The sequence below is a fragment of the Prorops nasuta genome, unplaced genomic scaffold (assembly GCF_024137725.1).
Source record: "Prorops nasuta isolate Cenicafe-Biocafe unplaced genomic scaffold, Cenicafe_Pnas_1.2 PNAS00020, whole genome shotgun sequence".
In the NCBI taxonomy this organism is placed as follows: Eukaryota; Metazoa; Arthropoda; class Insecta; order Hymenoptera; family Bethylidae; genus Prorops; species Prorops nasuta.
This window is the reverse complement of record NW_027116817.1, coordinates 1,508,807-1,522,292: the sequence shown is the minus strand read 5'-3', so window position 1 is coordinate 1,522,292 and position 13,486 is coordinate 1,508,807. Positions and strand designations below refer to the sequence as shown.

Sequence of the window (13,486 nt, the reverse complement as noted above, 5' to 3'; positions counted from 1 at the left end):
CACATTGCTAAAAATTGCAGATCTGAAGGAAACATCTCATCTAATAGGCAATACTGCAGACTGTGTAAAAAAACTGGTCACAGCCAAAAGAACTGCCGTAAAAAACATCCTGCAACACAATGCAAGATATGCAAAAAAACGAACCATACAGAAAATAACTGTTTCTTCAGAAAAACAAGCCAGGAGTCCAGTCAGGTCGCCTTCGTAGCAGCTGACAATAATCTAGATAATTGGGTGATTGATTCTGGAGCTACATCACATATGGTGAACGACTTAAGCCATTTAGAGAAGAGAGAACCAACAAATACAAAAATTTGCATCGCCAGTGAAGATGGAGAACTAACTGCTGAATGCGTTGGTGAAGTAAATCTAAAAGCATGCAAATTAAAAAGAGTTCTGTACATACCTAACCTTCAGGCAAATCTCCTATCTGTCAATGAAATTACCAAAAATGGAGGTGAAGTCTTATTTAAAGAGAGCAAAGTTATAATTATGAAAGACAAAAGGGTCATCATTAAAGGGGAGAAAACAGAAAGTGGTTTATATAAGTGTAACCTACAATTTTGTGAAAAAGCTCTAAAAGCTGAGTGTAGTGAATCGACAGAATTATGGCACAAAAGGTTAGCCCATCTTGGAGTCGACAATATGAACAAGCTACTTAATATGTCACAGGGCATGAAGATAACCTCAAAAGAATTGAAGAATCAAATTAAATGTAACATATGTCTTCAAGCAAAACATCCAAGACTGCCTTTTGGAAATAACAGAGAAAGAGCTGGAAAACCACTGCAATTGGTACATAGTGATGTTTGTGGGCCAATTGAACCATCGACATGGGATAAGAAAAGGTATTTCCTAACTTTTCTTGACGACTATACAAATTACACTGTAGTGTATTTATTAGAGCATAAAAATGAAGTTTTTGAAAAACTAAAAGAATACACGCAGCTGGCAGAAAATAAATGGGGCGCAAGGATACTCAAGTTAAGATGTGACAATGGAACAGAATACTCGAATAAAGAGTTGAATAAATGGTGTAAAATTAAAGGTATTCAAATTGATTTTACTCCTCCCTATACTCCACAACTAAACGGCAAGGCCGAACGGTTAAATAGAACACTTGTTGAGAAAGTAAGAGCACTACTATTTGACAGTGAAAACAAAAAATTTCTGTGGGGAGAAGCTGTTAGAGTGGCCGCCTACCTATATAACAGAAGTCCCAATAAAGCGAACAATAAAACTGCATATGAGATGTGGAACGGAAAACCACCGAATTTAAGCAACTTAAGAGTATTCGGATGTAATGTCTATGTCAAACAACTTGGACAAAAGAGGAAATTAGATGCTAGAAGTACTCATGCAGTATTCGTAGGCTATACAGAAAACGGATACAGATTGTGGAACACGGAGACAAGAAAAATCGTAACCTCAAGAGATGTATTCTTTCTGGAGACTCAAAAAGAACTTAAACTCGATACTCCTCAAGAAGCTATAATTGAAGAAGATGCTGAACCAGAAGAAGAGGAGAGTGCAGCCGAAGTAACAGAAAATATCAGCTTCGAGAGCTGTAATGGTGACAACCATGAAGACTTAACAAATGACAGTGAAATGAATGAGCAAAATATCACAATAGTATCAAGCACCCCAAGAAGATTAGGAAGAGAAAGGAAGTATCCTGACAGGTATGCTGATTATATTTTCCTAACCTATGAGGAAGTAATGGAAAGTCCTGAAAAAGATGAATGGATAAATGCTATAAATAGCGAAAAACAATCACTAAAACATAATAATACCTGGACAACGGTTAGCGAAGAAGAAGCTTTAAAACAAAGATGTTTGTCCACCAAATGGGTTTTCAAAAAAAAGGAGAATGGAACATATAAGGCAAGATTAGTCGTACGAGGCTTTGAGCAAAAAGAAGAAATAGATTATGAAAGGCTCTATTGTCCAGTCGTCAATGGTGCTACATTAAGAATATTATTTGCTCTGGCATGCAAAAATAAATGGAAAAGTATAAAATTTGATGTCAGTACAGCATTTCTCTATGGAGAATTGGATGAAACGATTTATATCAAGTTGCCTCAAGAATATAAAAAAACAGAAAAATTTGCAAAATTAAATAAGGCTCTTTATGGTCTAAAACAAGCTCCAAATTGCTGGAACAGAAAATTCACAGAAGCTTTAAAAGGATGCGGGTTTCGGCAGCTAACAACAGAAAAATGTATCTTTCGAAGAGACAAAAATATAGCCATACTAGCCATTCACGTAGACGACGGAATTATATTCGGAAAACATGAAGAAGACTTAAGGAATCTTATAAAAAAACTAGAAAAGCTCTTCAGTGTCTCCTCTTGCACGAATCCTGCTTCTTTTCTTGGTCTAGAGATTGTAGATAGAATGGAATCAATTAAGCTTTGTCAAGAAAGATATACAAAGAAAATTTTAGAAGCCTTTAATATGAAAAAGTCAAAATCGGTGAATACACCTATGATAGGATCCATAAACGATGACGAAGAAGACAAAAGAATAGTAAACAATTTTCCGTACAGAGAAGCAATAGGGTGTTTAATGTACCTCTCATCAAAGACAAGACCTGATATATGTTATGCCACTAATGTCTGTAGTAGATCTATGGAACATCCGACAGAATCAAACATTACACATGTTAAAAGAATTTTTAGATATATCCAAGGTACATCGAATTTAGGAATCAACTATAACAGCACGGAAAATGGAGAGACGCTAATATGCTATTGCGACGCAGACTTTGCGGGTGACAGAACGACCAGAAGAAGCACAACTGGATATATAATAAACCTGTGCGGAGGACCCATCAGCTGGGCATCAAGGAAACAGCCAATCGTCGCACTATCAACAACTGAAGCCGAATTCATTGCAGCCGCCGATTGCTGTAAGGAAGCGTTGTTCTTAAAGAATTTTTTAGAAGAGCTATTAGCAAAACCTGTAAATATAGAGATTAATGTAGATAATCAAAGTGCGATAAATATTATAAAGACAGGCACTTTTAATAGAAGATCTAAACATATCGATGTACGATATCATTTTTTAAGCGATCAAATCAAGGCTAACAAAATTAAAATCTTTTATTGTAACACTGAAAATCAAATAGCCGACATACTGACTAAACCTCTGGGACCTGTAAAATTCGAAAAATTCAAAGCTGAATTGGTACAATAAATATACTTGCGTGTGTAACTAATTTAAAACATGTAAACCAAAACCGAGATTAAAGGGGAGTGTTGGTAATAATCTCAGTTCTGGTGGTAGCACTGCTGCGTTCTATTGCAATGGACTTAGGCGCATGCGCAATGGAATAGAATAGTCGAGGTTTAGAAGAAGTTAAGTTCTACTATTAATGTGAAAGTAGAAAGGAAGGGAACCATAAGGAATCTCGGCATTAAAAGGTGTGTGAACAAGAAGAAGAAAGGAGAGTGTTTAATACCTACAATTAAGAAATAAAAAAATAATATAATATTAAACAATCACGCTTTATTTCTAACCCTAAAAAATCCATCACTTAACCTCACCATTTTCGTTCCTATCAACTTCTCCGCAAAGAATTATGTGTCCAGCTTTAAAAACTTTTTCCCCTTCAATAAATTTTCGTTGTGTGTCGTATTGGCCAGCCCAAACGAAAATATTTTGCATAGAAATATACATTTTCACTCAAAACCTTTATCCTTTCTATGTACTGCAATATATTTTCCCGATCTCCTTCCGCCATCTTGGTTATATATATATAAGGTGTCATATTTCCCATGTTATGTCGGTAATTAGTCCTTTTATCTCCTGAGCACTGCTAATAAAGTCATCATTTATATCAAGAGACACGGTAGTGCCTCGACGGCAAGTACAACATGGGAAATTGAATCATCTTCATGCTATAGTATAGTATAGGAGTTTAGCAGAGAATATACGAGGTGAAGTCAAACAAACACAAAAATGTAACCGAATCAATTTCCCGCAGCATACATACCGCCGAGCGCTACCATATAGCATTTACAGCAAGTTTTGTCGTCCTAACCTAAAACTAAATTTCAATGATATTTTACAATACGTATATAAATTAACATCATTTGACTCTAATCTTATTTGAATATGTTTTAAAAAAAGCTTTGTAATGAGACCATAAGCGTAAGAAACAGACTATGCACATTCCCGAGATCTCATTCTTTGTTTTCCCGTTGTGTCAAAAAGAGAACAGTTTTCTTTCATTCTTCTTCAATTCTTCATCAATATTTTGCAGATGTCTTCGCCCTGAAGTTGCTTACTAAATAATGTTAATGGTTGTGCTTAGGGACACCCAATGCTGACTAAGTGCTGCAGCAAATACCTGAAATGACTAGTCGCATCATATATTTAGATAGGGCTTTGAAAACGCTGGGTTGCTCGAACACAGCCAATGACAAAACCTGCATGGATGCAGTTCGATGAGTGCTGTCAAATAAAATCAGTATGATCGATATAGTTAATCCAGCGAATACTGTGCATTGTAATTACATATAGAAATTAAGAAACTTTATGAAATCCCATAAGAAACAAGCTTCGCCTGTAAGAAAGGCGGCAACTACATAAATCGTCTAGCGTAAATAATATTGTAAAATAAAATTATCCTATTATAAAATTAGTGAAATCCAAATGTTAGGCAAGTAAATATTTTTATAGTGAAGAAAGATAAAATTTCGAAAAAAAAAAATAACAGTAACATAAAAAAGTTAATTTTGCCAGACCCTTAATGTTCGTACGTTAGTCGCTTGGTTACAATAAAAGCGTTGCTTCTCATACTTTCAAACCGTGGCTATTTAATGTCATTGCATAGAACAAGCTCCGGCAAGTAACTTTTTTGTGTTACTATTTTTTTTTCGAAATTTTAACTTTTGCCATAGTAAAAATATATACTTACCTAACATTAGGATTTCACTAATTTTTTAACTAGAATGTTTTATTTTACACTTTTATTTACATTAGAGGATTGATGCACTTGCCACCTTTTTTACAGGCGAAGCTTGTTTTTTGTGGGATTATTATTAATGGATACGTCAAACATAACATTTTATACATTTATAATATTAAAAACATTAAATCACTTGAGCAATGTGAAACCAATTATAATTACGCTAATTTCGTGAAATATTTTTTTATAGCCCTAACTAATTCGAGTCCACTGATTTTATTTTGAAATTACCGCGTTTAGGTGTATTTGTGGCGCCTTTAAACCTTATTTATACTTTAATCACACAGAAACTGAACTTACATCAATATTAAGCACTTTCCTTTTATACTGAAACTCAGTTAAATCTCACTTGTGACATTATGGCTCAGTTGGATGCGCTTTCCTTTTGATGTTGGCAACTGAGACTGATCTGACGCATAACTGAGTTTTTCCCTAGGATCTGAGCAAGCTCGAGACCTTGTACTTTTGTGAGTGTAGTAGCTCATTTCATATTTTCCGCCATTTTTCAGTCTTTATAAAAACTTATGGTATTAAGTAATTTTATGGTTTTTTTAATCAGATAACGGTGTAACCAACAAATACAAAAAAAAATTGAAATGAATGAAATGGATCTTCAAAGAATGCAGTATTTGGTTTTATTATGTATAAATGAAGGATTCATAACCATCCAGATAGCCTTTTCTGATTTCGCAAAAGTAAACGAAATTCTGCTACAAAATCTTGTGCGCAGAATGACACCATAATTGAAACAGAACCTAATTTGTCAGTTCTTGCTAACAGATTAATAATAAAATGATACCGCTTTCTATGGCAGAACCTGTGGCAGATTAGAGCAATGAAAACGCAACAGAACCTGCGTCAGAGCCTGCAGCAGATTTTCACAGAAACGCAGCAGACTCTGCGTACTTAAGATTAAATATATTACGCCGTTTGACGCATGCGCAGAACGATAAACATGACGTCATCTCTTAATACAACGTTGAAGCCACTAGATGGTGCATCATTTAAAATTGTATTAATTATAACATCCGAAAATTTTTAAACATTTAATGATAAATATCCAATAGAAATAACGTTTAATTGACGTTGAAAAATCAACGTTTTTTCTCACAAACAATACAAAACGGTTGAATAGAAGGCATCTTTCTAACGCTTTTTAAACTTTTATTTTTCCAAGAGAAATAACGTTTAACTTACGTTGATGAAGCAACGTTTTTCTCCACAACTAAAGGCCATGACACACGAAAAAACTTAAAGACGTAAGACTTAACATTTAAGGGAAGCAACCAATCACAGTTTACAATTTTCATCGGACATATTTTTTTGGAAACTTAAAAGAATATAGGCAAATAAAGTCAACAAGGTTGAAAGTTTATCTTTCGATCTTAAGGTCAGCCAATAATAATTAAGCTGTCCATATATTCAACCAATAGTTAAAATTTAAAAGCAAATCGTAGCATTAGTAAGTTTTATCGATAAATTTGTACACCTGCAGCTAAATACTAGTTCCTTTTTTACGTCGTTTGCTTCATTTTCATCTTTGATTTGATTAATTTGAATCATGTGAATTATCTTATTATAATAAATAAAAGAATATATACGGCATGTAAAAATTTAATAAATGTGATAAAAATTTGTAAGCATAATGATTTGAAATGGATAAATATAACAAAAAGTTTATGAACAATATTTACATGGTTGAAAGATGCGATGAAGAGTTGGAAGAAGAATATGTTTACAACGATACTGATTCCAATGAAAAGGGATTTGATGAATTACTTATAGATTATGTAAGAAGCTATCCTCACCTGTATAACATAGAATTAAAAGATTACAAAGATATTATTATGAAAGAAAACTCATGGATTGAAATTTCCAAAGCTGTAAACTCATCAGGTAAAACACAAATGATAAATACTTATTAAATAGGAAACTTATTTTAAATGATTTTTCATTATGTACATAGTTGATGAATGCAAAAATCGGTGGCTGAGGCTACGTGAAAGATTTACGAAAGAAAAACGTATACAACAAATAGAAACAAAAAGTGGTAGTGAGGCCACTCATCGTTCTAAGTTTCAATATTATTCTAATATGCAGTTTCTTGATAAATTTATAAAACGAAGACAGTGAGTATATACAATTATACTTATTATATATCAAAACATGAAGTAATAATATATATATATATATTAAAGGTAATCATTTATTTCTCTAGATCGTACTCTAATTTATCAAGTCAAAGTGCAAGAAGGATTCCATTAAAATCCATATATACTATGAGCAATAATAGCCTTAACAGAAATAGCAGTGTTGTTAATTGTCACAGTGATTACACAGCTGAAAGTTCATCAACCATGTCTAATAATTTAAGCCAAAACATTTGTACGGTATTGTTTTATTTTAAAAGATGTTTTACCAGCTATATATTTTTTTTAAATGTTGTTTCTTATTTTTAATTTAATTAATTTTATTTAGTCTAATCAGTCAAGCCAGTTAAAAGAATCAGAAGAAATAAACAGATTATTTACTTTTTCATCTGAGACCTTTAATCATACAGCAGAAGGAACAAAAAATTCCAAGAATGGAAAAATCATTTGGAATTCCAGACATACAAACAGCAATAAAAAAATTTAAAAAAGGAATATATCGCAATTAGAAGATTCACTTACTACTTTAACAGAGAGTCTCCATACTCGTTTAAGTAATCCTCCAAATGTGACACGTGAAACAACAATTTTGATGCAGGATATAACCTGCGATGAAAGCTTTGTCCTATGAGTAGCTAAGGAATTGGCTAGATTACCAGAATCTGAAAAATCTAATTTAAAACGAAAAATTTTAGATGCTATATTTCTATAAAAATTTCTTTTTGTTTTGAATTCAAAGTTTTCAAATTGAGTACGTTATATTAGCTAATTGTTGTGAAAAGTATTTCTATTATTAATAATATTATTAAGTATTTTTGGTTTCAATATATTGAATTTTATTGAAATAATTTTATCACTTTTTAAAGTTACATATGTCAATGTGTTATGAACCATGAATGAGTATAAAATAAACAAAGTATATACAAGTTTAACAAAAACCGTATTCTTTCCAATACTAAAGTACAAACTGATATATATTTAATGTAATATTAATTGATCATGTAATTAATGAAATCTAATGAGATCTAAAACGATTTGGACCACCCAAGCCTCTGGATACATATTCTTCCTGCCATGACACCTGACCTGCCGCACTTATTAAATAGTCTGCAATATCATCTCTTTGTTTATGAGCTGCAGTTGTTGATCGATGAGCAGTGCTTGCCCTTATGCCTTCCATTGCTGAATTTAAATTTGCTGAATATTCCTGTCTCCATGCTCCATAATGTATACTACCATTTTCTCTTTCCGAATCCACAAAATTTGGTGGGCAATAACAATTTTCTTCTGACGAATTGTCCTCATTAACAGATTGTAAAAAATTATGGAGACATAACAATGAAACTACAATTTTGTCAACATTTTTTGGATGTAACATTATAGGTTTTCGTAAAATCCTCCATCTGGATACCAAGATTCCAAAGCTATTTTTAATAATTCTTCTGGCCCGGGACAGCCTGTAGTTAAAGATTCTTTTCTTAAAATTTAGGTTTCTGCCAGAATAAGGCCTCATCATATTAGTTGTCAGCTGAAAAGCTTCATCTCCTACAAAGTAAATTGGTGTTTTTATCGTACTTCCTGGTAAATAAAATTCGCCTGCAGGAATATTTAAGCTATGATTCTTCAATGCTTGACCAATCTTGGACCTCGAGAGAACTCCACCATCACTGCTACTTCCATATTCACCACAATCAACCAAAATAAATGTATAATTATAGTCGCATGCTGCCATTAATATTATACTGAAAGTTTTTTTATAATTGAAATATAGACTGCCAGAATTTGATGGTGCTTGAATTTGTATGTGCTTCCCATTAATTGCACCACAACAGTTTGGTAAGTTCCACTTAGAGTAAAATCCTTTACATATTTTTATCCACTCTTCCTCCGAAGGTGGTCGCAAATATATAGGTCCCAAAACTTTTATAATAGCAGTACAAGTCTCAATTATAACTTGACGAGCAGTGGATTCACCAATGCGATATGCTAAGGCGATTGATAGTATTTGATCACCTGTAGCTAGGTATCTTATAAATTAAAACATCGCTTAAATGTAGGTTTAATTTTTTGTAAAATATTTTTAAATTGATACATACATATAAGTATAGTATACCTTAGGGATAATACGAGGCGTTGTTCGGGTATTAAAGCACGATAGTTTCTTTTTGTTAATAAAGGCTTTACTTGTTCCAATAATTTATAAAATATAGATGGAGTCATCCTAGTATATCGGAAAAATAGAGAAGGATCATTTTTCATTTCCTGAAATAAGTTATGAAAATCTCCTTGATGACGACGTAGAACATTTATTGGTCGGAACAGTATTCCCTATTAATCCATCGTAATGAAATATTTCTTCTTTTCAATATATATGCACCTTACAATAATATAAGTAATGCTGTTTTTGTCAGCAATTCATCTTCTTCTGCATATTCTCTTCTCTGCACAAATATTTGAATGCAATTAAACAAATATATTTAATTTATACAATTATTGTCAACAAAGTTTGAATAATATACATACGTTATATTATGTTTTGTGGAATATCAGCATCCATCTTATATATTATATGTATATATATAAATGCGTGTGTACATATGCTGTATCATCATTTGCTATATTATAATATCACTGCCACAACCTAGAATGGCTGGAGCCTGGATGAAGTAGTGAGAATATAATTTTGAATCTTTCCTATTGGTTGAACAGTCAGGCTATTTCTGATTGGTTGGTCTTAACATTGAAACGTAAATTTTCATCCTTGTGGAAATTTTTCTATAATTTTAAAGTCTTCCAGAAGAAATATGGCGTATGTAATCCTTACGTGTGATTGGTTGGTTTTTTAATTCTTACGTCTTACCTTTACAATTCTTTCGTGTGCTTTGGCTTTTCCTATAGATGATATAACTTTTGTTTTAAGTCTTAAGTATTTTCGTGTGTCGTGGCCTTAACATAAAACGGTAGAATTGATGGTATCTTTCGAACGTATTTTAAATATGGATTTTTTCTGTAGATGCAACGAATAAATGACATTAGCTCAACAACGTTTTCTTCGTGAACTGAAATTATGTCGATGATACAGTTCAAATATTGTTTTAGTAATATTTATTCAATTGATTAAAAAACTGTAAGATATAAAAATATTTAACAACACAGATTTTTATAATTCAATTCGAAAAAAAATAACGTAAGGTGATTTCCAATATCAATTGAATATTCATCAAAATTGTAGTGATCTATCGTACATATCCTAATGTAGCTTAGTGGTTAAGATGCGCTTATGTGCGGGAGAGAAAACCTGCAGAACGCAGGTTCGTGTCCAGCCATCTCCTAATATTTTTTCTTTTAGTAAAAATTGATTGTATAATTATAACTTATAATATTTTGTAATTTTAATGCAAATTGAAGTGTACAATTATTCACGCGGTTTAATTTATTCATCTTAAAAATTTTTTCAACCGGACAGAAGCGCGTTAAATTAACCGTTGATAGAAACGTTGATTGTGACGAAATTGGCCACGCTATTTCAATTATAGAAAATGCGTTAAAAAATTACGTTGATTCAACATTTTTGGTTTATTGGGTAACAATTTAAAGCCGTTTTAAAATCATACATCTAGTAACACATCCTGCTTTGTTTTTGTTTACAGTCTGCCATCAGAATCTGTACTGCAGACTCTGTCGTAAATCTGTTGTAAATCTGTGCTCAGGTAATGTGTACAGATTCTACTTTGATTTTGGTGCCATTTTGCTGAAAGGATAGTATGTTCAAGTTCTGACGGTAAATACGAAGTCAAATGCATTTATATCTGCTACCAATCTGACAACAGAGTTTGCAAATTCGGTTGCCATTCTGCACTCAAAATGTTATCTGGGCAATGAAAATGAGGAATATTACCTAGAAGACGTCGGTAAGTATTCGATTTTAATTAATTTATTATAGTAGTATCTAATTAATTTAATGTACATTTTGGAAACAAAATATATAATGTGGATATCAAAGAATTTAATAGGATTTAATGAAAACGAAGCACCATTTTTTGTAAATTATGTGGAAAAAAAATTAAAATTGTTGATATAAGTCATGAAGTAAATATAACAAATTGTGAAAAGGAAATTAAAGATTTGAGTAAGGATGGAAGCCAGTCAAAAGATTTGACTTAAATTTAAAAAACGGTAAGACAGAAAGAAAAGAAAACTTTATGGTTATTAAATGAAACTCTTGCGTTAATAACATCTATTAATTGAAACACATTATGAAGACATGCACTATGTGCATAAAAGAAAAACGTTCTGGTCAAATATATGCGATAAATTATGTAGTCAAAATATTAAGGTAAGATTTATTTTTTACATGAATTTACAAATTATTACTACGTAATTGAAGTTCCGCGATTTTTGTTATTTCTTTTAATTCTTTTTAAGAGCCTATATTGTATTCAACATATTAAAGAGATTATATATTTTGGAAATGTTACAATTCATTTTTAGGTTTCTGAAGAAACATGCAAGAAACGGCAAAACTTAATACGAACATATAAGAGTGCGAAATATGTAAAATCACGAACTGGATGGGGATCTGTTAAGATTAGTTTTTATGAAAGACTAGAGGAATTATTGGGAAAATCACCTTCCAGTGTAAGTCCGCATTCAATAGACGTTGAAGAAATAGAAACGGAGGATAGTCAAATAGAATCAGTAACGGATAAGGTTATCATTGACACAGAGGATCGTATACATGAGCCTTCACAAAGTGATTTGAAAGATAGAGTTAAGAGAGGAAACCCATCAATGGAATTAGTAAAAGTAAAAAAAGCATACTTAAACAATACAAAAATAAAACTTAATGAAAAAGAAAATTGTAGGAAGCTTTACATTGAAGAAAGTGTTCAATACAAAAAAGAAAAATTAGAAATTGAAAAAAACAAAATGAATGTATTAGCTGACATGCAAAGTATTTTAAAAGAAAAATATTGTGTTTATCATTAATGTGTGTTAACACATTGACAGCCAGCCCCTCGAAATCGCGGGTTTTTGAGATTGCTGCTTGAGCACCGACCCCGTGAAAACGCGGGTTTTAAAGTGTAATATTTCACGAAAATATATAATGTTTAAAATGTTTTTTTGGCTATTCAGTGATTATAAACTATAAACATGCGAATAAGACAGGCGTTCGAGGTGGCTGATACGCTGTCAGCGCCCAGGCTTTAAATGTCTCTTAGTTCACCGGCTGTCAATGTGTTAATATGATTAATAAAAGAAGACATTCTGTTTCTTCTATTGGAACTGAAAAAATATACTAAAGCTCTTAAAAATTAGATAGCAATTTAAGTACGTGATTATATTGTTATGCGAAATGTTATTTATAGAAGAAACTATTCTTCGTTTATTTTAAGACTGTTACATACTTCTAGTACTCTTAAAAATTAGACAATATATTAATAAATACGTGATTATATTATCATTATTACTTTTATTAATAGAATATAATATAATTTTTATTTTATGTTAAAACACAAAAAAGTTGAGTACTTTTAGAAAATAGAACTTCTGTAAAAGTTTATCAAAATAAACCAGTCTTATATTTTTAAAGTTAATTTATAAATTACTTATTCAAGCGTTTGTGCAAATATATCATTTCTTCTAGTATATCTTTCATTTATACCGCTAACTCCTGCTGTATCTGTCATGTTTTCATTACTGCTATTGTTGGAAAGTTGATCGGATGATATCCTCTAATAATTATAGGAGAGGAGGACTCTAGGTGACAAAATAACGCTTAGAAAATCTGGTAGAAAATCTGTTTATTCAATATCCAGGAAATACAGAATACAGAGAATAAAATTCACTCACAAAGGAGACTGAGTATATCGTAATCCCACCCACAATAATACACTGACTAGCTACGTAATCCCAACCTTGGATAAGACCCCAGGTCCCCAGGTAGGATACCTCGCACCTGAGATTCCCAGGCAACGAAGTTAGAGCAGAAAGGACGACGTTCTCCTGGAGACCAAGAAACCGACGAAGAAGAAGAATTGCGAACTAGGAGTCCTAGTGGTGTCGCAGGAAGGAAGGAATGGCTAAGCTGCTAATTATACAAAAGTTTGACAGAGTCTAGAGCCTAGACTGACAGTAACGAGCCGCGCTTATCACGGAACTCTTGGGCAGTTATATATACAATGGGCCCAAATCATGATAGCGAGAGAGAGCTCCGCGCCGTGGGCCACCTATCGAACTCTGTTGGAGGTAGGACCAAGAGAGACAGAGTGTGAGCGGAAGCGAGACAGCCTGAGAGTCCCAGACCGCTCGCACCGACACTCCAATCTCCAAAACCATTATCATCATCAATATCAAATTT

At 32.5% G+C, this 13,486-nt stretch overlaps 2 protein-coding genes and 1 pseudogene across 3 annotated transcripts in view; 1 reads left to right on the top strand and 2 right to left on the bottom strand.

Moving 5' to 3' along the window:
- Chd64 (calponin 3) overlaps positions 1–13,486 on the bottom strand; it is a 115,479-nt gene that overhangs the window by 35,502 nt on the left and 66,491 nt on the right. The gene's annotated exons all lie outside the window — the stretch shown is intronic.
- Positions 8,141–10,694, bottom strand: LOC136780722 (uncharacterized; annotated as a pseudogene).
- On the top strand, positions 10,628–12,633 carry LOC136780773 (uncharacterized). The gene is made up of 2 exons (XM_066739328.1): positions 10,628–11,461; positions 11,617–12,633. The coding sequence occupies exons 1-2, from the start codon at positions 11,390–11,392 to the stop codon at positions 12,112–12,114; spliced, it is 570 nt and encodes a 189-aa protein (XP_066595425.1). The 5' UTR covers positions 10,628–11,389; the 3' UTR covers positions 12,115–12,633.

Coding starts and splice junctions, on each gene's coding strand:
- LOC136780773 (XM_066739328.1), top strand. CDS start 11,390: ATGCACTATGTGCATAAAAGAAAAACGTTCTGGTCAAATATATGCGAT. Junction 11,462..11,616: donor TATGTAGTCAAAATATTAAG/GTAAGATTTATT, acceptor ATTCATTTTTAG/GTTTCTGAAGAAACATGCAA.